Below are 25,551 nucleotides of genomic sequence, written 5' to 3'. Positions count from 1 at the left end.
TAGAGTGGCGAGAGTGAGCGAGGCACTCCGCTAACAGTCTACACTGGATGAAGCCCAGACTAGAAGGCTGTCCAGGATAAAAGGATCACTGCCAACCCCTAGAGGTGCAGGACCGCAATCACAGCTGCCCCGACCTTGAGAATACTCGAGGGGCCGTGGCTAACCCCAAGGGAAGAGCCACGAATTGGACCATTCTGATTGCAAAACGTAGCCCACGCTGGTGTGAAACTGCGATTGGCACATGCAGATAGGCATCTCTGATGTCGATGGATGCTAGGGAGCCTCCTTGGGTCATTGATTGATCGCAGAGACTCTATGCGAAACTGCCACACCTGAACATGCTTGAGAAGCTTCAGATCCAGGTCGGAAGGCACCGCCCTCCTCGGGTACTAGGAATAGATTTAAGCAGAAATCTCAGAACCGTTCCCAGTCGGGAACCGGTACAATTACTCCAGTGGCCTGCAAGAATGCCACAGCCTGTGAGAAGGCGGCGGCCTTGGAGCAGGGGGGAGTTGACAGAAAAAAATCTGTTTGGCGGGCTGGATAGAATTCTATCCTGTAGCCGTGGGAGATGGTATCTCGCACCCACTGATCGGAGACGTGTTAAAACCATACGTCGCCAAAGTGAGAGAGCCTGCCACCGACCAAGGACGTTGCTGGCGTGGCCAAATAGCCAGGAGGAGGCTGACTTAGTGGCAGCATCTCCTGCGGTCTTCTCGTGCGCCATTTGGGTTTACGATCCTTGGCTGAGCCAGTGGACGAGGCCGAGGGCTTAGAGAACAATCAGATGGAGGAACAAAAAGAACGAAACCTCGACTGATTCCTGCCCTGGACAGGTTTCCTGGTTTAGGTTTGTGGCATGGAAGAAACTCTTCCCGCCAAGAGCTTCCTTAATAATTTCATCCAGTTGTTCCCGAATAGTCTGGTCCCAGCAAAAGGGAGCCCAGCAAGGAACTTCTTTAGAAGCATCCGCCTTCCACTTCCGAAGCCACAGGAGCCTGCGGATAGCGAGGAAAATAGCCGAGGCCACCGCAGTGCGGTGAGAGTCTCCAGCATGGCAGACATGGCATAGGATGAAAAGACTGAAGTCTGGAAGTTAAGGCAACCATTTCGGGCAAAGAGTCCCTGTGAGGGAATGCATCTCCCTAGAGAAGCAGAGATGGCTTTGAAAGCCGCACTGCTGCAAAGCTGGGGAGAACGAGGCCCCTGCCGCCTCCATACAGATTTGGCCAGAAGGACAACCTGGCGGACAGCAAAGCCGTAAGTGAGGAGCCATCAACCACTGATACAACGTCCGGGCTGAGAGTCTAAACACCGGAGGGACCACCTTTGGTGAATGAGCCCACTCCTTGACCACCTCTGGTGGAAGGGGAAAACTGTCATCAGAACCACGCTTTGGGAAGCGTTTGCCAGAGCAGACCCTGGGCTTGGTCACAGTGGCCTGAAAACTGGAGTGGATAAGGAACACACTCCTTGTTCTCTTAGGCAAGGTAAACTGGTGCCTTTTTGCCAGAGAGGGTTGCTCCTCTGATACTGGCGGATTGAGGTCCAGTACAGAATTAATGTACAGGGGGAACCTTAGAGAGGTACCGTCAGCCACTGATACAACTATCCGGGCTGAAATACTAGACACCGGAGGGACCACCCTTGGTGAATGAGCCCACTCCTTGACCACCTCTGGTGGAAGGGGGAAACAGCCATCAGAACCACGCTTTGGGAGCGTCTGTCAGGACAGGCTCTGGGTTTGGTCACAGTGGGCTGAAAACTGGAGTGGTTAAGGAACACACTCCTTGTTCTCTTAAGGTATACTGATGCCTTCCTGCCAGAGGGGGATACTCCCCTGATACAGGCGGATTGAGGTCCAGTACAAATATAATGGACGCAATCAAATCATTAGCATCTGCATCACCTTCGGACAGATCAATGGTACATTAAGTAGCGTCCGAGCCCCCAGTAAAGACATCCTCCTCGTCCAGTGAGTCAGCTCGTGAATCAGAGCTGCTGGACGGGGAAGGACAGGGGACCCTGCGTCTCCATTTTCTCTGAGAGCTTTGCTGAGCGAGCCGTAGCAGCCGAAGCGCCCTGAGAAGGGGGCTAATGCATGCTCAGCACCACCGGAGCAGCTGGAGGGACCACTGACGAGCCTCCAGGCTGAGGGACCACTGTGTTTATGTGCTCAGTACAGGCAGTACGAGTCTACATGCAGTGCGTATGAAGAACAGCCTTGCAGCCTTGCTCTGATGTGAGACATGCTGCAGAAGTGGGGGCTCTGTGAGGGAATGCATCTCCAGAATGACCCCCAGCAGAGTATATAAACAGAGAATATAAGCAGCTGCACAACTGGAGGTTGTGGCTTGCCAGACCGTTTAACATACATTTCTGTGCCCTCCAGTCCCCCAGCCCAGGCCCCCATTTGTCACAATGCGGTATCTCTGTGCCTATGCAGACACTGAGAACGCTGAGAAAATGGCGACCGGAGTGAGGAGAGGGGGCGGGGCCTACTCTGAGAGCGGGCAAATGAGGTATACAGGGGAGGGAATCCTTCCTCAGTGAGGAGTGTCCGTTCCCTGTGCTGAACAGCCGCTGGGCGGAGCCACACTATCCCTCTGCATGACTGGCATGCAGGGGGAGTGAAACCGAAACTAGGCCTCAGGCGAAGCCGGGGCCTAGATTTAAACATGCGGCCAGCGTCCAGGCACCATCGGCGCGGTTCTCCAGTGAAAACTGGAGAACCGGCCGGAAATGTTACCACAGACATATAACACACTCCCCCCAATAAATAAAGTACAAGGGACCCCTGGAAAGACCACTTTCTGTGGTAAAAACGTCTCAATACTTAGCTTGAGACGCAGGTGCCAGGTCCCTGGGGGGGGGGGGGTTAAACGCTCCGTCCGACAGGATCCTGAACAGGGCTGCGGATGGAGACCGGTCTCCTGCAAAGCAGTGAGAACCGTGATGGCTCCCACTTCAAGCCAGAGCCCAGGGGATGGTGAAGGAGCGCGGCATGTGAAGGCTCCAGCCTTGTAAAGTCAACCTTAACAGCACCGCCGACACAGTGGGGTGAGAAGGGACATGCCGGGAGTCCAGATTGGACCCGCTTTTCTTCCAAATCTTTGAAGTCCAAAAAATCAAAAATCAGAGAATGCATGTGTGTGTGACCTCCTGAACACAAAGCATTGAAACTGGCTAGGACTGGCTACCAGGGGGTGTATATGCTAGGAGGGAGGAGCTACACGTTTGAGTGTAGTACTTTGTGTGTCCTCCGGAGGCAGAAGCTATACACCCATGGTCTGGGTCTCCCATAAGGAACGATGAAGAAAGGGGCGATAATTTGATGTTGAAATTTGTAACTCGATTAATTAGATTTGACACTTCCCTCCAGAGATGTCTTATCTTTGGGCAATTCCATAAGATGTGGACCAATGTTCCTTTTTCGTTACAATTTCTCCAACAAAGTGGAGTATTTTTGGGGTCTATGTTATGTAGCTTAGATGGAGTGAAATACCAATTTGTTATGACCTTATAGAAGGACTCGTGTAGTATAGCCGAAATGTTAGAGGAAAAAGTCGCTTTTAGGCTAAATTGCCAGTTTTCTTCTGTAAAATCCTTGTTTAAAGTTTTCCCCCATTTAGCCATGTAGTTTAAAAGAATAGGTTTAGTGTCATTATTTACAAGGTCATAGATATATTTGGTATTCCAGATTGTTTTCTTTTCTGTATTACAAAGGAGGTGGTTTATAATCTCTGGAAGGGGATGTTTACCAACCAATAATTTATTAAGGGATTCCCTTAGAGAAATCAATGTTTTGAAGTCCAAGTCTGTGATCTTATATTTTATATTTTATTTTTAGATCTAAAAAGGAAATAAAATCTTTTCCATCATATATGTTACTAATTGTTTTTAGGCCAAGATTTTGCCATGAGGAAGGAACCTGCACATCAGTTATGAATGTTAAAATATTTAGAGAGACGTTTTTAATTTGATCATATTTCGACATCTTGGTTTTAATCTTACATAAACTCTGCCAAGCAAGAATAGTAGATGCAAGAGTAGGGTGGTAAGGCAGGGAAAGTTTTGGATTAAGTATATGGGTTAAAAGAAGAGAACGGAGAGAAGAATAGTTGTTTAAAGCAGACTCAAGGTCCAACCATGTCGGAGAAAAATCACTATTTAACCAACAAATACTTTGTTTTATTATATTAGTTTTATAATAGCTTTCAAGGTTTGGCAAACCATATCCGCCTCTGATTTTACGTTTCATTAGAGTGGACTTAGAAAGTCTTGGTTTTTTATGATTCCAAATAAACCCATTTAGAATTGATTGAAGTTTACCAATGAATTTTATTGGAATGGTGAGTGGAATAGCCCTAAAGTAGTAAAGAATCTTGGGTAAGATCATCATTTTGTAGGACATGAGTCTGCCTAGCCACGTAATTTCTTCTTTATATAAATTGTTAGTGGCCTTTTGAGTGGCTTCGATGAGATCCTCCATATATATTGTTATTAAGGAATGTAGATTGTCGGTAATTTTGATACTCAAATAAGAGATTGATTTAACTTCCCATGTAAATGATGAAAACTTTTTTATTAAGTTAATAGTTTTATCTTCCAAGAAAAGGGAAGCATGTTGGATTTCTCCATGTTCAGTTTATAATACGAGGCTTTGGAAAAGGAATCAAGCACTTCCTGTACTGCTCTAACAGAGTTTATTGGGTCGGACAATGTAACGATAACATCATCCGCGAACAAGCCTATCTTATGATGGTAATTGCATGTTTTAATTCCTTCTATTCGCTGATGCGCTTTAATTACCGTATTTTTCGGACTATAAGACGCACCAGACTATAAGCCGCACCCTGGTTTTAGAGGAGGAAAATAGGAAAATAAAACCAAGCAAAAAAATGTGGTCATGACACACTGTTATGGGGCGAGGATCTGCTGCTGACACTGTTATGGGGGTAATGTCCCCAAATTCTCTACTAAGGTACCCCATCCTGGTAATGATCCTCCTGCCTTGTATATGATCCTGCTATAAACCCCCATCCTGCTCATATACCAGCATCCTGCTCATATTCCCTCATCCTGTTCATATACCCCCATCCTATTGATATTTCCCCCATCCATCCTGCTCATATACTCCCATCCTGCTCATATACCCCCATCCTGCTCATATACCCCCATCCTGCTCATATACCCCCATCCTGCTCAAATACCCCCATCCTGCTCATATACCCCCCATCCTGTTCATATACCCCCCATCCTGTTCATAAACCCCCCATCCATCCTGCTCATATACCCCCCATCCTGCTATATGCCCCCATCGTGCTCATATACTCCCATCCTGTTCATATACCCCCATCCTGTTCATATACCCGCATCCTGTTCATATACCCCCATCCTGTTCATATACCCCCCATCCATCCTGCTCATATACTCCCATCCTGCTATATGCCCCCATCGTGTTCATATACTCCCATCGTGTTCATATACCCCCCATCCATCCTGCTCATATACTCCCATCCTGCTATATGCCCCCATCGTGCTTATATACTCCCATCCTGGTATATGGCCTGTATCCTATAGCACAGAGAAAAAAAAATAAACGTTTATACTCACCTCTTCCTCACTCCCTCCAGCACCGATCATCTTCCTCTCAGCGGCAATGACCTGTGTGTGTGGAGCCGTTCCCCTGCAGCACGCGATGTCTTCCTATCTGTGCCGATCAGTACAGATCAGCTGACCGGCACAGACAGGAAGACATCGCGTGCTGCAGGGGGACGGCTCCACACACGGGGACGGGTGAGTGCACTGATTCACTGCACCCCGCGCTGATTATGACGCGCGGGGGGCAGTGAATACATCCGCACATGATCACTCCAGGCTGTAATTGCCAGGGGTGATCATGCGGACCGGCTCTTTACTATGCGCGCATCCCAGCTCATCCTCCCGCCCACCTGTCAGTGCCGGCTTCAGCGCTGAGAGATGGGCGGGAGGATGGGCGTGCATATTTAATGAGCGGGCCCACGTGGTCACGGCAGGCGCTGCTGCTGCCTGCTCGTGCCCCCGATGACCCGCTCCACCGCAGCACCCTCGTTCCTGGCCGCTGCCCTATAGTCAGACCATAAGACGCACCCCCAACTTTCCCCCAACATTTGGGGGAAAAAAAGTGCGTCTTATGGTCCGAAAAATACGGTAATTCCGCAAGAGGTTCAATGGCTATTACGAATAGTAAGGGAGATAGGGGGCAGCCTTGTCTAGTTCCGTTTGTTATTTTAAATGGGTCAGATAAATTATTATTTGTATATATTTTGGCAGAAGGACATGTATTTAGGGCCATAATAGTTTTTATAATTTGGTGATTAAATCCAAATTTAGCAAGAGCAGCTTCTAAATATTTCACGTTAATTCTATCAAATGCCTTTTCTGTGTCTAGAGCCAATAGCAAAGAAGGTGTTTTCCTATAGTTAATATGAGATATTAGATTTAATAATCTTCTAGTCCCATCTGAGGTTTGACTGGATTTTCATAGTAACAGGTTTCCTTTAATCATTTACCCAGCAAATGATACAAATTATACAAAAAACAACTTAAAAACAGGTTTTAATTTTATAAATGCATGCACTTTTTAAATTACAATAATTACTGTACTTATGTATTTTTAGAAAGTGTTTTAGATGTAAGGGTGCTCTTACAGACGTCCTTGTATTAAAAAAAAAATAAAAATAAAAAATCATAACTCCCATCTTCTCACTGCCTACTCAACATCAAAACATCATTGGGGAAAGCAAATGCTTTGCAGTTCCTGCAATTATAGTTGGACTAATTTTAATATCAGACATGAAATCTTGGAATAGGGATTATAAGGTCATTGTGCATGAAATGTTAAATTAAGTATACCAGCCTTGTCAGGTCTTAAAGATCCTTAAATAAAAACAAAAAACAATGTATGTAGTGTAAATTGTGCGCTTAGTACCAAATAAAAAAAAAAAATTACCCAAGCCAGCGGAAAATCCTTCCTAGGTCCTTAGTAAAGATGCTACTTGAAAGTCCTTGTTTCACTTCATTATTCCATGCAAATGCTTCCTCCTCCGTCTGCCAAAGAAAATATATCGCTGTATTATTGTCAGCCTAAGAGGACACATATGTCATAACACACACACAAAAAAAATTACTTTACCACTCTTTTTGGAAGCTGAAATAAAAAAAATGAATATCTGAACTTTAGTTATTCCAGACATAATTGACTTCTGAGCCTTTGTGGTTAAACTTAGTTGTCTCTTGAGCAGCTCAGAGCTATACTGTCTCCTTAGTTCCTGCCAGAACTCTTCCTTGAGTGACAATTTTGGTGAATAGCAGAGCTGTAGTTTTAGTAGAAATGCAAAGCGGAGCACAAGTTCTGCTGTAATACATTCAATTGTGATTTGTTCTTAAGGTCCAGTCACACACAACGACTTACCAGCGATCCCGAAAACGATGCAACCTCATAGGGATCGCTGGTAAGTCGCTGGTGAGATGTTACACAGTCAGACCTTACCAACGATACAGGTCGCAGTAGCGACCTGCATAACGATCTCAGTAGTCACTGTGACTCTGTCACACAGTGTCAAACACAGCGATGTGTCCTGGACAGCAGGAAATCGCCTTTGAAGAAAATGGCCTGGACTATTCTGCAACGACTAGCGATCTCACAGCAGGGGCCTGATCGCTGGGAGATGTCACACATAACGAGATCGCTACTGCGTCACAGAAACCGTGAATCAGCAGCGATCTCGATAGCGATCTTGTTATGTGTGACGGTACCTTAAAGGCCCCGTCACACTAAGCAACATCGCTAGCAACATCGCTGGTAACGAACAACTTTTGTGACGTTGCTAGCGATGTTGCTGTGTGTGACATCCAGCAACAACCTGGCCCCTGCTGTGAGGTCGTTGGTTGTTGCTGAATGTCCTGGGCCATTTTTTAGTTGTTGCTGTCCTGCTGTGAAGCACAGATCGCTGTGTGTGACAGCGAGACAGCAACAACTAAATGTGCAGGCAGCAGGAGCCGGCTTCTGCTGAGGCTGGTAACTAATGTAAACATCGGGTAACCAAGAAGCCCTGTCCTTGGTTACCCGATATTTACCTTTGATACCAGCCTCCTCCGCTCTCACTGCCTGTGCTGCCGGCTCCTGCTCTGTGCACATGTAGCTGCAGCACACATCAGGCAATTAACCCGATGTGTGCTGTAACTAGGAGAGCAAAGAGCCAGCACTAAGCAGTGTGCGCTGCTCCCTGCTCTGTGCACATTTAGCTGCAGCACACATCAGGCAATTAACCTGATGTGTGCTGTAAGTAGGAGAGCAAGGAGCCAGCGCTCAGTGTGCGCTGCTCCCTGCTCTGTGCACATTTAGCTGCAGCACACATCGGGTTAATTAACCTGATGTGTGCTGTAACTAGGAGACTGGGGGCTGGTCACTGGTTGCTGGTGAGCTCACCAGCAACTCGTGTAGCCACGCTCCAGCGATCCCTGCCAGGTCAGGTTGCTGGTGGGATCGCTGGAGCGTCGCAGTGTGACAGCTCACCAGCAACCTCCTAGCAACTTACCAGCGATCCCTATCGTTGTTGGGATCGCTGGTAAGTTGCTTAGTGTGACTGGACCTTAAGTCTATACAGTTCTCACTGTATTTACATATAGAGATAACTGGGCATTTGAACAAGAGCCTGGCTTAGTGAGCATTGTGATTAATAAACCTGCTTTATGAAAGCAGATGCTGCAAGCTGGTGATTTTGCAAGATTTATAACAGCAGCTTGTCAGGAGCGGGAACGGTTCCATGGCAACAAGCTGTACACTATACAAGATAAAAAGCTCACATTGCAGAAAATTGAGAGGAAATAAAAAAAGCAAGTTAATTGCAAACTTGCTTATTTTGAAGCTGTCTAAAAAGGGGTATTCTCAAATTATTAAAATTGCCTTAAACATTTTCCTAATCCAAAAGATTTTCTTTTTAGAGAGAAAAGAAAAAAAAAATTATGTTTAAGCCAAGATAGTGAATTATTACCCGATAATAACGGATAACTAAATTTCTGATGTATGGGATCAAATGTAACTTATCTTAACCTGTATACAACCTGGTGATTTTCCATTTTGTTTTTGCATTTTCGCTTTTCCCTCCCTTTCTTCCAAGAGCTATAACTTTATTTTTCCGTCTACATATATGAGGGCTTGTTATTTGCCGAGCAAGCTGTACTTTTGAATGACACCATTCATTTTATCATGTGATGCACTGCAAAGCGGGGGAAGAAATTCCAAGTCTATTGAAATTGCAAAACAAGTGCAATTTTACAATGGTTTTTCATTTACCATGTTCACTATACGGTAAAACTGACCTGGAAGAATGATTCTCTAGGTCATTACAATTACATAGATACCAAATGACACTTCCAATTTTCTGGATATGGAGCTGTGTGTGGGCTTATTTTTTTAATACTAAGCCAGCGTTTTTTTAACATTATACCATTTTGCATAAGTTATTCATATTAAAAAAAAAATAAAAATCTTCTTTTACTATTTAAATAATCCACTTAGGGGACGTAAACTTCAATCATCTGATATCTTGTGATATACATATAATCACATTTTCCTATGAATGCCAGCTAAACACTGGTCTCACAGGAGACCTGTAATGGCAGGCAGGGGTTCATGACCTTTGATATACATGTATGTCACATGTCATGAAGGGTTTAAAAAGAAAATAATTCCGTGTTCACTTCAAACAGTATGTTGTATTGTTGATCAAAACTTAAGACCCCTAACAAGAATAATAAGTTTAAATCATAAAAAAAAAAAACCACGCAAACAAACCCCTAATTCCCTAATTTACATTGCCCTCTTTTCCACAAACAAGTATCAAAATGTTAAAATGTAAAAAGCAAAAAATAAAAAAAAAAAAAAACACACAGCAAAATAGGTTTAGTATTGCCATACTGTTCATTACCCAATCTAATAAAATAAAGCATTTATGATAAATATATTGATACTGGAGTTTTTCAGGCATCACGCAACCTAAAAAATGAAATAAAATATCAAGATCTGCCGAATTAGTATACAAAAATAAACAAAAAATTCACGCACGTTTAACTCACAAAAAACCAAGCACTCAGACAAGTCCATTGTCACAAAATTAAAAAAAAAATAAATAACATCAGAAAAATGACAAACCATTTTATTTTCCCTCTCACTCATCATTCATCTCACTTGGACTTTTCCCTCCTTTTCCCAGGCATTACATGGTAAAATGAAAGATTATTCAAAACTACAACTCGTTCTGAGTGAAACAAAAACGCTTATGGCTTTGTTGAACTTAATTGCGAAAAATAAAAAAAGGTATGGGCCCCTAGAAGAAAATAAGCAGATACAGCAGAGCTAAACTTTGTCTCACTACAAACATCTGCAGCTCTCCTCTCACAGTGCCATAAGATGTACTGCCGTCAGGTGAAAGTTGCTCTACTCCAGGTACTTTGTTCTGCAGTGAGATTTGGGCTGTCTATCATTACATGTCTCACACAGGAAAAAGCTAAAATAGTCTGCAAGAGCGAAATAAAAATAAAACCTAAATTTTACTCAACTTTGCAGCCACTATTCGATGATGTGGCCAATAAAACATGCTAAACTTGGTAAAAGGCCCACTTTAAAGAGGACCTGTCACCTACTAAAAATATATTAAAAATAAATAAATTACGAAATGTAAATTTTGCTGTTTGAAATAGGGGGCCATATCTCAAGAACAAAGGTACAGGAACAAAAGAAAAACAAGTGACAGGTTCAGTAAAACAGCAGCTTTTATACCAAGAGCAATAAAAGTACATTTTAATGTTAAGGGACAGAAACGTTAAGTTAAGAAACGTATCGTGAAATATAAAATAAAATACCTTAAATTTGATGATGTAAAGGATTGGAGCAAACGTTTCCTTATGAACAATGGGGGAATCATGAGCAAGGCCGGTCATTATTGTTGGTTCCACAAAATTACCTGGACGATCAATGACCTGCAAAAGAGATAGATCCTCAACACAAAAGTTTTCACTATTCACTGCTCTCGCTATCCATCTAAACATACCTTACCACCACAAACAACTGTGCCTCCTTCACATTTAGCTTGTTCAATGGCAGATAGGAACATTTCCACAGCCTGCTTTGTGTGCAGAGGTCCACATAACGTGTCGGCTGAAAATAATATATAAAATAAAGACAGACTGACCATACACTAGGCAAAGGGAAGAAGGAGACGACCCTCAAAGGATAAATCACTTGCACAATTATATGGCTCCTAGATGTTACCTGGCTCAGGTCACAATCAAGGTTATGGTTTAGAGTATATTCCTGTGTAACTCAATTGTACAAACATTTCTGTGACTGTCTTAATCATCTCAAAAAAGGTTTGCAGAAAATAATGTGCTTGCTGCCAAATCAACTTTCTATCAGATGAATGAAATATCTTCAGCTTAAAAAAAAAAAAAAAAGTTCCTGTGACAAATCTGTGAATATACACTTCGATCAATTGAGATTACGACCCCACTTGATGCGCCTGGGTCATTGGCAAACTGTACATGATACAGTGAGGATGTAATGCACTAAAAAAAAAAAAAAAATCTGCATACGGGTATGTGCGCACACTGCAGGTTTTGTTTCTCCAGTGAAAAACGCACCTCTGGCTGAAAAAAAAACAGAAAAAAAAATGCACGCATTTTGCTGTGGTTTTGCTGGGCTTTTGCCTGCATATTTTTTTTTTTTTTTAAACATGGTCAATGGTAAAAGCAGGGAAAAACGGAGAAAAGTAGGGACATGCTCCTTGTTTTCTGCAACCAAAACTTGCTTGCAAAGAAGGGAATTTTGTTTACTTACCGTAAATTCCTTTTCTTCTAGCTCCAATTGGGAGACCCAGACAATTGGGTGTACAGCTATGCCTCCGGAGGCCACACAAAGTATTACACTAAAAGTGTAAAGCCCCTCCCCTTCAGCCTTTACACCCCCCGTACTGCCACGTGCTCATCAGTTTTGGAGCAAAAGCCCGAAGGAGGAAAAAATTATAAACTGGTTTAAAGTAAATTCAATCCGAAGGAATATCGGAGAACTGAAACCATTTAACATGAACAACATGTGTATACAAAAACAGGGGCGGGTGCTGGGTCTCCCAATTGGAGCTAGAAGAAAAGGAATTTACGGTAAGTAAACAAAATTCCCTTCTTCTTTGTCGCTCCTTATTGGGAGACCCAGACAATTGGGACGTCCAAAAGCAGTCCCTGGGTGGGTAAATAATACCTCATAATAGAGCCGTAACGGCTCCGTCCTACAGGTAGGCAACTGCCGCCTGAAGGACTCGCCTACCTAGGCTGGCATCTGCCGAAGCATAGGTATGCACCTGATAGTGTTTCGTGAAAGTGTGCAGGCTCGACCAGGTAGCTGCCTGACACACCTGCTGAGCCGTAGCCTGGTGTCGCAAGGCCCAGGACGCTCCCACGGCCCTGGTAGAATGGGCCTTCAGTCCTGAGGGAACCGGAAGCCCCGAGGAACGGTAAGCTTCGAGAATTGGTTCCTTGATCCACCGAGCCAGGGTTGACTTGGAAGCTTGTGTCCCTTTACGCTGGCCAGCGACAAGGACAAAGAGTGCATCCGAGCGGCGCAGGGGCGCCGTACGAGAAATGTAGAGTCTGAGTGCTCTCACCAGATCTAACAAGTGCAAATCCTTTTCACATTGGTGAACTGGATGAGGACAAAACGAGGGTAAGGAGATGTCCTGATTGAGATGAAAAGTGGGCAAGGCAAATGGCCAGGGAGAAAACCCCTGAGCAGAGCACCACGACAGGAATATTTTCCACGTCCTGTGGTAGATCTTGGCGGACGTTGGTTTCCTAGCCTGTCTCATAGTGGCAATGACCTCTTGAGATAATCCTGAAGACGCTAGGATCCAGGACTCAATGGCCACACAGTCAGGTTGAGGGCCGCAGAATTCAGATGGAAAAACGGCCCTTGAGACAGCAAATCTGGTCGGTCTGGCAGTGCCCACGGTTGGCCGACCGTGAGATGCCACAGATCCGGGTACCACGACCTCCTCGGCCAGTCTGGAGCGACGAGGATGACGCGGCGGCAGTCGGCCCTGATCTTGCGTAACACTCTGGGCAACAGTGCCAGAGGAGGAAACACATAAGGAAGCCGAAACTGCGACCAATCCTGAACTAAGGCGTCTGCCGCCAGAGCTCTGTGATCTTGAGATCGAGCCATGAATGTTGGGACCTTGTTGTTGTGCCGTGACGCCATTAGGTCGACGTCCGGCATCCCCCAGCGGCAACAGATCTCCTGAAACACGTCCGGGTGAAGGGACCATTCCCCTGCGTCCATGCCCTGGCGACTGAGAAAGTCTGCTTCCCAGTTTTCTACGCCCGGGATGTGAACTGCGGATATGGTGGATGCTGTGGCTTCCACCCACAGCAGAATCCGCCGGACTTCCTGGAAGGCTTGCCGACTGCGTGTCCCACCTTGGTGGTTGATGTAAGCCACCGCTGTGGAGTTGTCCGACTGAATTCGGATCTGCTTGCCTTCCAGCCACTGCTGGAACGCTTTTAGGGCAAGATACACTGCCCTGATCTCCAGAACATTGATCTGAAGTGAGGACTCTTGCTGAGTCCACGTACCCTGAGCCCTGTGGTGGCGAAAAACTGCTCCCCACCCTGACAGACTCGCGTCCGTCGTGACCACCGCCCAGGATGGGGGTAGGAAGGATTTCCCCTTCGATAATGAGGTGGGAAGAAGCCACCACCGAAGGGAAGCTTTGGTTGCCTGAGAGAGGGAGACGTTCCTGTCTAGGGACGTCGGCATCCTGTCCCACTTGCGTAGGATGTCCCATTGAAGTGGACGCAGGTGAAACTGCGCGAAAGGGACTGCTTCCATTGCTGCCACCATCTTCCCCAGGAAGTGCATGAGGCGCCTCAAGGGGTGTGACCGACCTTGAAGGAGAGATTGCACCCCTGTCTGTAGTGAACGCTGTTTGTCCAGCGGAAGCTTCACTATAGCTGGAAGAGTATGAAACTCCATGCCAAGATATGTCAGCGATTGGACCGGTGTCAGATTTGACTTTGGAAAATTGATGATCCACCCGAAACTCTGGAGAATCTCCAGAGTAACGTTGAGGCTGTGTTGGCATGCCTCTTGAGAGGGTGCCTTGACCAGCAGATCGTCTAAGTAAGGTATCACTGAGTGACCCTGAGAGTGGAGGACCGTAACTACTGTAGCCATGACCTTGGTGAAAACCCTTGGGGCTGTCGCCAGGCCGAACGGCAGTGCCGCGAACTGAAGGTGTTCGTCTCCTATGGCGAAGCGCAAGAAGCGCTGATGCTCTGGAGCAATTGGTACGTGGAGATAAGCATCCTTGATATCGATCGATACTAGGAAATCTCCTTGGGGCATTGAGGCGATGACGGAGCGGAGGGATTCCATCCGGAACCGCCTGGTCCTTACGTGTTTGTTGAGCAGTTTTAGGTCCAAAACAGGACGGAAGGACCCGTCCTTCTTTGGAACCACAAACAGGTTGGAGTAGAAACCGTGACCCTGTTGCTGAAGAGGAACCGGGACCACCACTCCTTCTGCCTTCAGAATGCCCACCGCCTGCAGAAGAGCCTCGGCTCGCTCGGGAGGCGGAGATGTTCTGAAGAATCGAGTCGGAGGACGAGAGCTGAACTCTATCCTGTAACCGTGAGACAAAATGTCTCTCACCCAACGGTCTTTTACTTGTGGCAGCCAGGTGTCGCAAAAGCGGGAGAGCCTGCCACCGACCGAGGATGCGGTGTGAGGAGGCCGTAAGTCATGAGGAAGCCGCCTTAGTAGCGGCACCTCCGGCGGTCTTTTTAGGGCGTGATTTAGACCGCCATGCGTCGGAGTTCCTCTGATCCTTCTGAGGCCTTTTGGACGAGGAGAATTGGGACCTGCCCGCACCCCGAAAGGACCGAAACCTCGACTGTCCCCTCCTCTGTTGGGGTGTTTTTGGTTTGGCCTGGGGTAAGGATGTTTCCTTTCCCTTGGATTGTTTGATGATTTCATCCAATCTCTCACCAAACAAACGGTCGCCAGAAAATGGCAATCCAGTTAAGCACTTTTTTGGAAGCCAAATCTGCCTTCCATTCCCGCAGCCACAAGGCCCTGCGTATTGCCACCGAATTGTCGGCTGCAACCGCCGTACGGCTCGCAGAGTCCAGGACAGCATTAATAGCGTAGGACGCAAATGCCGACGTTTGAGAGGTTATGGACGCCACCTGCGGCGCAGACGTACGTGTGAGTGCGTCAATTTGCGCCTGACCAGCTGAGATAGCTTGGAGTGCCCATACGGCTGCGAATGCTGGAGCAAAAGACGCGCCGATAGCTTCATAGATGGATTTCAACCAGAGCTCCATCTGTCTGTCAGTGGCATCCTTGAGTGAAGCTCCATCTTCCACTGCAACTATGGATCTAGCCGCAAGTCTGGAGATTGGAGGATCCACCTTGGGACACTGAGTCCAGCCCTTGACCACGTCAGGGGGGAAAGGGTAACGTGTATCCTTAAGGCGCTTGGAAAAACGCTTATCTGGACAAGCTCGGTGTTTCTGGACTGCCTCTCTGAAGTCAGAGTGGTCCAGAAACATACTCTTTGTACGCTTGGGAAACCTGAAACGGAATTTCTCCTGCTGAGAAGCTGACCCCACCACTGGAGGAGCTGAGGGAGAAATATCCAACATTTCATTGATGGACGCAATAAGATCATTCACTATGGCGTCCCCATCAGGAGTATCAAGGTTGAGAGCGGCTTCAGGATCAGAATCCTGATCAGCTACCTCCGCTTCATCATACAGAGAGTCCTCTCGCTGAGACCCTGAACATTGTGATGATGTCGAGGGGATATCATAGCGAGCTCGCTTAATCGGTCTGGGGCTGCGGTCCGTGTCAGAGACCTCACCCTGGGATCCATGAGACACCCCGGGAGGACATTGCTGTTCCAACTGAGGGGGACCAGGGGGCAATGATTCCACAGTGCCCCTGGCTTGAGATGCCGGCCTGGACTGCAAGGCTTCTAATATCTTAGCCATAGTCTCAAAGTCTTTCAGTAAAAACTGCAAACTCCGTCCCTGTCACCTGGACAGTGTTAACAGGTGGTTCTCCCTGGGCCACCCTTAGCAGAGGCTCCGGCTGAGAAAGTGCCACAGGGGCCGAGCATTGCACACAATGAGGGTCAGTGGAACCTGCCGGCAGTATAGCCGTACATGCTGCACAGGCAGCATAGTAAGTCTGTGCTTTGGCACCCTTGCTATTTGTGGACGACATGCTGTTGTCTCCTCTGAGCAATACAGGAGGTTATATAGACAAAAATCAACAGTGCACCATACAGTGTAAAGTATAGTCTATAATCATATAATCTATAAGTACACTTCTGCACTAGTGGGGCCAGCACCACAGGTGCTGCTTACCGCCTGCGCAAAGCGGTTGTGTGGGCACCAGAATCCCTGCCTGGGTCTCCCTGAGCTTGTCTCTCCTCTCCAGCGTTAGCAGAGCTGAGAGGAATGGCTGCCGGCGTCCTGAGGAGAGGAGGGAGCCGTGGGCGTGACCCAGAAAAGTGCGGGAACTGGTGCCCCACTGTGCAGAGTGAGGGGGGTGGAGTATGCAAAGCATGCTCCAGCCCTCAGTGCTGCCGTCCTGTACAGCATCCCGCCCTTCCCCTGACTGGCAGAGCTGGGGGCGGGAAGAAAACGAGACTAGGCCGCAAAAGCCGGGGACTCTAGTTATAAGCGCGGCCGCCGTATAAGCGCGGTCGGCGCGGAAGTCCCCGGCGCACTAACAGTCCCAGCCGCGCCGCAGTGATAACCATGGCAGCGGCGGTCAGCGCGGCAGTCCCCCTACACGAACACACTCAGCGACGCTGAAGTGTGTAATGGCACAAACGCAGTCAGCGCTGCTGTCCCCGGTGCACTAGCACACCCAGCAATGCTGGAGTGTTGCTGTGCGCGGTCCCCACGGGGACACAGAGTACCTCAAAGTAGCAGGGCCATGTCCCTGAACGATACTCGGCTCCTATCCAGCATGGTCCTCAGGAGCTGTGGATGGAGCACGGTCTCCTGTGCCTGGAGACCGAAAGGATCCCACTTCACCCAGAGCCCTAAGGGGGATGGGGAAGGAAAAACAGCATGTGGGCTCCAGCCTCCGTACCCGCAATGGATACCTCAACCTTAACAACACCGCCGACAAGAGTGGGGTGAGAAGGGAGCATGCTGGGGGCCCTGTTATGGGCCCTCTTTTCTTCCATCCGACATAGTCAGCAGCTGCTGCTGACTAAGCTGTGGAGCTATGCGTGCATGTCTGCCTCCTTCGCACAAAGCATGAAAACTGATGAGCCCGTGGCAGCACGGGGGGTGTATAGGCTGAAGGGGAGGGGCTTTACACTTTTAGTGTAATACTTTGTGTGGCCTCCGGAGGCATAGCTATACACCCAATTGTCTGGGTCTCCCAATAAGGAGCGACAAAGAAAAAGAAGCAACTTGCGCACAGCATTTCGGATTCTCAGACTTTGCTGGGGAAGGTCATACATGCATTTTAGGACCACAAACTGCACAAAAAAAAAAGCCTGCTTAAATGGACGATGGATTAAAGAGGGAATAGCCCGTACAACCATTAAAGAGTGATAAATTGTCCAATTACCTTTGGTCCTTTGAAAAAAAAAAAAGAAAAAAAAAAACACGCTACATTCGAAGAGCTGTAATGCCCGTTCGCTTGGTTTTGGTAAACAGCTAAAATGCCAAAATGCGTGTCACCGTCTAAAGAAACCAAAATGAACCTGCATTTACTGCTTAATTGCTATCCTCACATTTTACCATGAGGATATATCCAGCATAAAACAAAACCCCGCAAAAAAACTACAATTTGTGGCTTCTGGGGAAAAAAAAAAAAAAAGTCCCTACTTGTAAGTAAAATCTACTCACATTCACATGGGTCTCCTATTCGGACTTGAGTGTAGGCTTTGGAGAGTTTTTCTACAATCTGATCATAAATCTTCTCATGTAAAAACTATTGAAAGAAACAATTTATTCATCAGTAACCTCATCATTGGCCAGAAATGTCTATGGGGGTCATACAATAAAACTAATCTCTTACCAGTCGTCTAGCTGTCGTGCACCTTTGACCTGCAGTGCCCACCGCAGCAAAGAGCACAGATGGGGTGACCAGATTCAGATCCGCATCTTCAAACACTGAGGGGTTAAGTCACATAATATCGGCCTTAATGTGTAATATAACAAAGGTGTCCAATCTTCTGAGGAAAATCAACCCAACTGTACAAGCAGACGACTAATCAGACTGTCAGAACAGAAGATTGAAGACAGTGGTCTGTTAGGGATTAGGATTTATTAGAAAGAAAGGCCGTATAGCATATAAAGCTGGACTAGCATTTAACCAATATACACGGGCCATCACAGCGTTTACCTTCACCAAGCCTTCATTTATACTTCAGGAGTTTTTTTTGGCACACATGAAATAAATAATTATTTTAATCTATAATTTTTAGTAAATTTTTATTAGTCTTTTGGCCAGTGTGTGTTATTACCACAAATGTGCCATTGGTTTGTGTTAAAAACAAAAAAAAAAAATACACACGAATTGCATGTATATGTGATGGTCAGCTTATACATTTACCAACAATGGCATTGTTTCCTCCAAGTTCAAGTAATTTTCGTCCTAAGGGGGAAAAAAAAAAAAAAGTCAAATGGAAGCTTTGAAAAATAAATCAAGCATCAGAACAGGAATGCAGCCTCAGCCTCTTACAGAACATAGTACAGCACAACTTCAGTTAGGCCGGGACTACTGCGATCGTCGCATGACACTCGGCTCACGCTGGCAGCACAGCAGGAGCCGAGTGTCATGCGAGTGTCACTGCGACTGAGGTCCGATCATGCAATCAGATTACAGCTGAGGAGGGGAGGGCCGGCAACGGCGGAGGGGGAGGGCCGGCAACGGCGGAGGGGGGATTGCCAGCAATGGCGGAGGGGGAGAGAGGGATTTATCTCCCCCTCTCCTCCGAAGCCAGCTATTGGCATTCTCGCTCTGCACTCGCAGTACACGGGTGTACTGCGATTTTTCTCTCGCCCCATAGACTTGAATGGGTGAGAGAGAAACAAGAATTGCAATGCCCCCGCAGCGTGCTGCGATTGTTTTCTCAGTCCGATTAGGTGTGAGAAAATAATCGCTCATGGGTGCTGGCACATAGAGTAATATTGGTCCGAATGGAATGCAATGTTTTATCGCATTCCACTCACTCCGATTTTCATGCTGTGTGGATTAGACCTTAGAGCAACTGGGAAAGAAGAGCGTTTTTTTGGGGAAATGCCATTAAATTGGATCAGCATTGGTTTCCTATACAGAACTGTGAAACTATTGGCGGGTGTTCACATGCTGGGGATTCTGTCTGGATTTTAATTGCGGATTTCTTGTTCAAATTACAGACAGAATCCATTAACCCTTTGCTGGCAATGCAAGTAAATGTTGCTCAGGCAGGAAAATAACGGTGTAGATTAATGAACAAATTGCTGATCTTAAAATCTCCAGAATGCTGCATCCTGGGGAAAAGCCGCAGTTTAGATGATCTGAACAATGAGACTAATCTGTACATGGATTCAGTGGACAACCAAACACAAATCTGGCTGATTGTGTGGTTTTTTTTTTTCTTTTTTTTCTGTAGCTGACAAAACACATTGTAGCTATGGTCATGGAGAAAAAAAAAATAAAAATCACAGTCTAAATGCCTCATTATGGTGTTAAGAAAGAAAAACAAAACAAAACTGAAAAGGTACAATACAACACATATGTCCCTATGACTCACCAAACCTTTCCTGAACCTTCAGGGCTACTTGTTTTCCTACATTTGTACTGCCGGTGAAGGACACAAGGTCGACACGCTCATCTTTGGCTATGGCATTCCTTAAAAATAAATAAATACAGGCTTCAGAAAGAAAAAAAAAAGGCAAACAATAATAGCAATATCTGAAGTAAAATGAGTTAAATACTAAAATCACAGCGATTCTATATCTGAGCAACCCAATATACATGGCACACCACCTGTAGAGAGCAGAACAGAAAACCATAGGACCAAATTCAAAACCGATGCGTCCTGCTCCATCTCCACCTATTTTGTTTGAGAAACTGGAGTGACAATGACCAGTATTGTAAAACTGCACTTAGTTTTGCGACTTTTCAAAGCCTTAACTTCATATTTCTGGCATGAAAGCTTTGATAAATTGGGCCCATAGGGTTTACATTGTGGCTCCCAAGAAATTTCAAATTCCCTGAAGCTCCTGCACTCACTGTTCCATGGTCACATGCCAGCCATTGATTACTAGTTGGAAAGTGACCTTTTTGACACATGACAATGAAGTATTGATATCAATGCAGACAGTCTGTGGCCAGTTATTGGATGCTGCATTCACCCGATGAATATAGCACATCATTAATGGCCAAGTAAGCAATGACGAGCCATGACAACTTGATGGATCAACGCTCTGTAGGAACACCAATCTTGTTCTTAGATAGGTGCATCAGGGTCTTCTCCACCGTTTTTTGATTGTATTAAGACATGGGGATGCTGGTCTTCCTCTACGCCTTTTTCTTTCTATTCTTCCGACCATCATGTTGTTCTCCAGTGATTTCGCTCTTCGTATGATCTGTCTAAAGTAGGCAAGTAGCGTGGTGATCTTTGCTTCGAGTGACATGTCTGGCTTGATTGGTGATTGATTGATTTGTTTGTTCTTCTTCTTACCATGCATGGTATTGATATCATCCATCTCCAGCACCACATTTTGAAAGAGTTGACTTTTTTGCTGTCTATCGGCCAGGTTTCGCATCCATATTACTATTCACCAGATGTTACTTTGTCACCAGTGAAATGTTCCTCGATTTCAGGATCTTGTCCAATGACTTCATTGTGGATTTGCCTATAGCCATTTTCCTATTGACTTCCGGTCTCATCAGTGCATCTTGAGTAATCATTTATCTGAATAGGTTGAAATCCATTACAAAACTTCCTGTTCATCGCTGTCCATCTCAAATGTGTCCCGGTCATGTGTCCCTGGCTGTAGCCAATATCTTTGTATTGAATAGGGGTCCCATGTTTGTGATTTTTATCTTGACACTCCGTAATAAGTTCTTCATTCCATCTAGGCTTGTTGCTATCAATGTTGTATAATTGCGTATATAAAATTGTTGAGGATTTGTCCAGCAATTTTGATTCCTTCTTTTTCAGCAAGTCCAGCCATTCCTGAAAATAGCTTCAACATATAAATTGAAGAGAAGTTATGACAGGATGCAGCCTTGTCTGACACATCATTCTACTTTGATGTATGCCATGTATGCCAGCACATCAATTTCAACCTTTGCCATTGAACTGGAAGCTGGATTATGTGCTAGCTATCATGCCGGTAACTGGCTTCTTTGAGATTTACTACTGAGTACTTTATGGCGACTAGTCCATAGAATAGTATTAGAATAGGTAAAACCCCAGCACTCAAAAGGAAAAAAGGAGAATTATGTGTATGCAAATAAATTTTATTTTTGATTAACTGCAAAAAGTGACCGCCACTGCCATACTGCTGCTGCAAGCTTCCCTGGGCATCTCCTACAGGCGTTCTATTTCGCCCCACCATTCTTCTGAATCTTCTACCCACCAATACCTTGATTCTTGTACTGCAAAGTGTGAAGCACATGCTTTATCTCAGCCACAGTTGTCCATTGTGACCCGCGTTCTCTTGTACTTCCGTATTAAGCAACAACCTTGAGAAAGGCGCAAGCCGAAAGGTTAGTGTTGCATTGTCAGGGTTCACTTTTTGCAGATAATCAAAAATAAAATTTATTTGCATACAAAAAAATTCTTCTTTTTTCCTTTGAGTGCTGCGGTTTTACCTAATTCTATTAGTACCCTTGCTTTACCCTTCAGCACCACCTTTGAAGCAGTGAGCCAGATCTCACCTATATTATATTAGTCCATAGAATAGGACTTTTATATCCACCTCCTGATAAACCAATGAAAACAGGAAAAGCGTTGAGGTTTAGATTTTGTGTCCATGAGAGGCTCCAGACCTACATTCCATCTCTATAGCCTGTTTGGGAAGTTATGAGTACCCCTATAAATCTACCCTGTATCTGCCAATATATTTATTTTTAAGTTATAAGCACTGTGCACTTTTTCATATCACTAAGCACTTTGGTAGGCACTGCACTTTTTCTGGCAGGGTCAAACAGGGATAGATAGGGTAAGTCTACGCTGAGTGGGGGCGCCATTACGCTAACTAGGGTGCTACAGGAGGGAATGACTCGCACAGGGTCATCAGTATCATCTTCTCCCTGTTCCTATGCACTTCCAGAAAAATGTTCACCGAAATTCACACCGGATTGGGATTTTTAATATAAATTGAATAAAAATTAATTTTTAGAGGGTATTGTTGCATTATGATACACTAGTCTTATGCACTATACTAATTGAGAAAAAAGTTTTTGAAACTATAACCAGATTTTTACCCCTAATCTGAGAGTAGCATGATGTAGGCGCAGAGATCCTGATTCCTGTGGTGTCACTTACTGGGCTGCTTAGTGTAGTTTTGATAAAATCACTGATTAATCAGCAGTATTATTATTATTATTATTATTATTGTTTATTTATAGAGCACCATTGATTCCATGGTGCTGTACATGAGGGGGTTACATACAGAATACATGTACACGTTACAATAGACAGACTAGCACAGGGGGAAGAGGGCCCTGCCCTTGCGGGTTTACATCCTAAAGGATTTTGGGGAGGAGACAGTAGGTGGGGTGTAGGTGGGGCGGCAGCTCCGCACGGTGGTGGGGCGGCAGCTCCGCACGGTGGTGGGGCGGCAGCTCCGCACGGTGGTGGGGCGGCAGCTCCGCACGGTGGTGGGGCGGCAGCTCCGCACGGTGGTGGGGCGGCAGCTCCGCACGGTGGTGGGGCGGCAGCTCCGCACGGTGGTGGGGCGGCAGCTCCGCACGGTGGTGGGGCGGCAGCTCCGCACGGTGGTGGGGCGGCAGCTCCGCACGGTGGTGAAGCAGTGAGGTCATTGAAGGTTATAGGCATTTCTGAACAGATGAGTCTTTAGGTTCCGTTTGAAGCTTGCGAGTGTAGTAGATAGTCTGACGTGTTGAGGCAGTGAGTTCCAGGAGACTGGGGATGCTCGGGAGAAGTCTTGGAGTCGGTTGCATGAGGAGCGAATGAGAGAGGAGGATAGAAGGAGATCTTGGGAGGACCGGAGGTTACGTTTTGGAGTGTAGCGAGAGATTAGTTCAGAGATATATGGAGGAGACAGATTATGGATAGCTTTGTAGGTCAGTGTTAGTAATTTGAATTGGATACGGTGGAAGATTGGGAGCCAGTGGAGGGACTTGCAGAGAGGAGAAGCGGGGTGGTATTGAGGAGAGAGGTGGATCAGTCGGGCAGCAGAGTTAAGGATGGACTGGAGAGGGGCGAGTGTGTTAGCAGGGAGGCCACAGAGGAGGATGTTGCAGTAGTCGATGCGGGAGATTATGAGGGCGTGCACTAGAATTTTTGTAGATTGGGGATTGAGAAAAGGGCGGATTCTGGAGATATTTTTGAGTTGAAAACGGCAGGAGGTGGTGAGGGATTGGATGTGCGGTATGAAGGACAGGGCAGAGTCAAAGGTCACTCCGAGGCACCGAACTTTGGGTGCTGGGGAGAGCGTGATGTTATTAATTGTAATGGATAGATCAGGTGGAGAGTGCAGGGGAGATGGAGGAAAGATGATCAGTTCAGTTTTGGCCATATTGAGCTTTAGGAAGCGAGAGGAAAAGAAGGAAGATATAGCAGATAGGCACTCTGGGATTCTGGACAGCAGAGATGTGACATCTGGACCAGAGAGGTAGATCTGAGTGTCATCAGCATATAGGTGGTACTGGAAGCCATGGGACTTTATGAGTTGTCCCAGGCCAAATGTATAGATAGAAAAAAGTAAGGGTCCCAGGACAGAGCCTTGAGGGACACCAACAGAGAGAGAACGGGATGAAGAGGTTGTGTGGGAATGGGAGACACTAAAAGTGCGGTTGGAGAGGTATGAAGAGATCCAAGAGAGAGCGAGGTCTCTGACACCAAGGGAAGAGAGGATCTGTAGTAGCAGGGAGTGGTCAACAGTGTCAAAGGCTGAGGATAGGTCTAGAAGTAGGAGTACAGAGAAGTGGTTGTTAGCTTTGGCGGTAAGTAAGTCGTTTGTGATTTTAGTCAGGGCAGTTTCAGTGGAATGATGTGGACGGAAGCCGGACTGTAGGTTGTCAAAGAGAGAGTTAGAGGAGAGGTGGGAGGAAAGTTCAGCATGGACATGCTGTTCCAGGAGTTTTGAGGCAAGTGGGAGTAGCGATATGGGTCGATAGCTGGTAGTAGAGGTTGGGTCGAGGGAAGGTTTCTTTAGGATAGGTGTGACTGTTGCATGCTTAAAGGCAGAAGGGAAGGTACCAGTTGTTAGAGATAGGTTGAAGAGATGGGATAAGGCGGGAATAAGGATAGTGGTGAGGTTGGGGAGGAGGTGGGATGGGATGGGGTCAAGTGCGCATGTAGTGAGGTGCGCTTTTGAGAGAAGATGTGCAAGTAGATCATCATTAGAGGACAACTTGTCCTGCTGCCAGGTAAGTCCAGCATATTCATGACCCCTCTATAAACTGCAGCAGAGAAAACATTGAGGTTATCAAAATGACAGCAAACTGCTCAGTAAGTGACATATCGCTGGAATCAGGGTCTCTGTCCCTACATTGTGCTGCTCTCACATGGGGGAGCAAAAACCTGTAAGGTCCCTTTCACACTGAGTTTTCACCTACGTTCGCTGGTTCAGTCGGGGCATCCGTCCGAAACCCCCTCCCCCAGCGCAAAACGTGTTTTGGACACATATTCAGACGGGGCCATTGACTGTAATGTAGCAGACGGAGTCAGCGTGTGCTCTGTCTTGCACCATTTTCGGGCATATACGATTTCTGCAGGCGGACACCCAGACGTAGTAGACTATGTTCGGGTGTCTGCCTGCAGAAAACGTATATACCCGAAAATGGTGCAAGACAGAGCACACACTGACTCCATCTGCTACATTATAGTCAATGGCCCCATCGGCGTATGCATCCAAAGCACATTTTGCGCGGGAAAGCGGGGGGGGGGGGGGGGTTAGGAGTCGGCCGTAAGCCCCAACGGGGCCAGTGAACGTAAGTAAAAACGCAATGTGAAAGTGGCCTAACAAGTTCCCTTTAAAAGCATAAAAAATTAAAAAGTTTGAAAATTGTTGCCAAATTTATGATATTCTCACAAATAAAACACAAACATATAATCTTAAAGTTACCACTAACAAAGCACAATGTGTCAAGAAAAAAAAAAAAAAAAAAAAAATCTCAGAATGATTGGGTACTGTTGAGTTCCAGAGTTATTACCTCAAAGTGACACTGGCCAGAGTTGTACAATTTGGCCTGGTCATGAAGATGAAAACAGGCTCAGGGGTGAAGGGGTTAAATAT

General features: G+C 46.1%; 1 protein-coding gene across 1 annotated transcript in view; it reads right to left on the bottom strand.

The window, feature by feature from the left end:
- Positions 1-25,551, bottom strand: part of ALDH7A1 (aldehyde dehydrogenase 7 family member A1) — a 121,520-nt gene that overhangs the window by 6,340 nt on the left and 89,629 nt on the right. Inside the window, exons 9-15 of the mRNA XM_075341871.1 lie at positions 19,866-19,963; positions 18,683-18,724; positions 18,146-18,240; positions 17,974-18,058; positions 11,097-11,203; positions 10,909-11,025; positions 6,995-7,092 (exon numbers count right to left, since the gene is read on the bottom strand). Of these exons, the coding sequence (XP_075197986.1) occupies positions 6,995-7,092; positions 10,909-11,025; positions 11,097-11,203; positions 17,974-18,058; positions 18,146-18,240; positions 18,683-18,724; positions 19,866-19,963 (642 nt within the window). The remainder of the gene's footprint in view (positions 1-6,994; positions 7,093-10,908; positions 11,026-11,096; positions 11,204-17,973; positions 18,059-18,145; positions 18,241-18,682; positions 18,725-19,865; positions 19,964-25,551) is intronic.

The sequence above is a fragment of the Anomaloglossus baeobatrachus genome, chromosome 1 (genome assembly GCF_048569485.1).
Source record: "Anomaloglossus baeobatrachus isolate aAnoBae1 chromosome 1, aAnoBae1.hap1, whole genome shotgun sequence".
NCBI classification, from domain to species: Eukaryota; Metazoa; Chordata; class Amphibia; order Anura; family Aromobatidae; genus Anomaloglossus; species Anomaloglossus baeobatrachus.
Note: the sequence above shows the minus strand (reverse complement) of the source record. Positions and strands in the feature narration are given on the sequence as shown.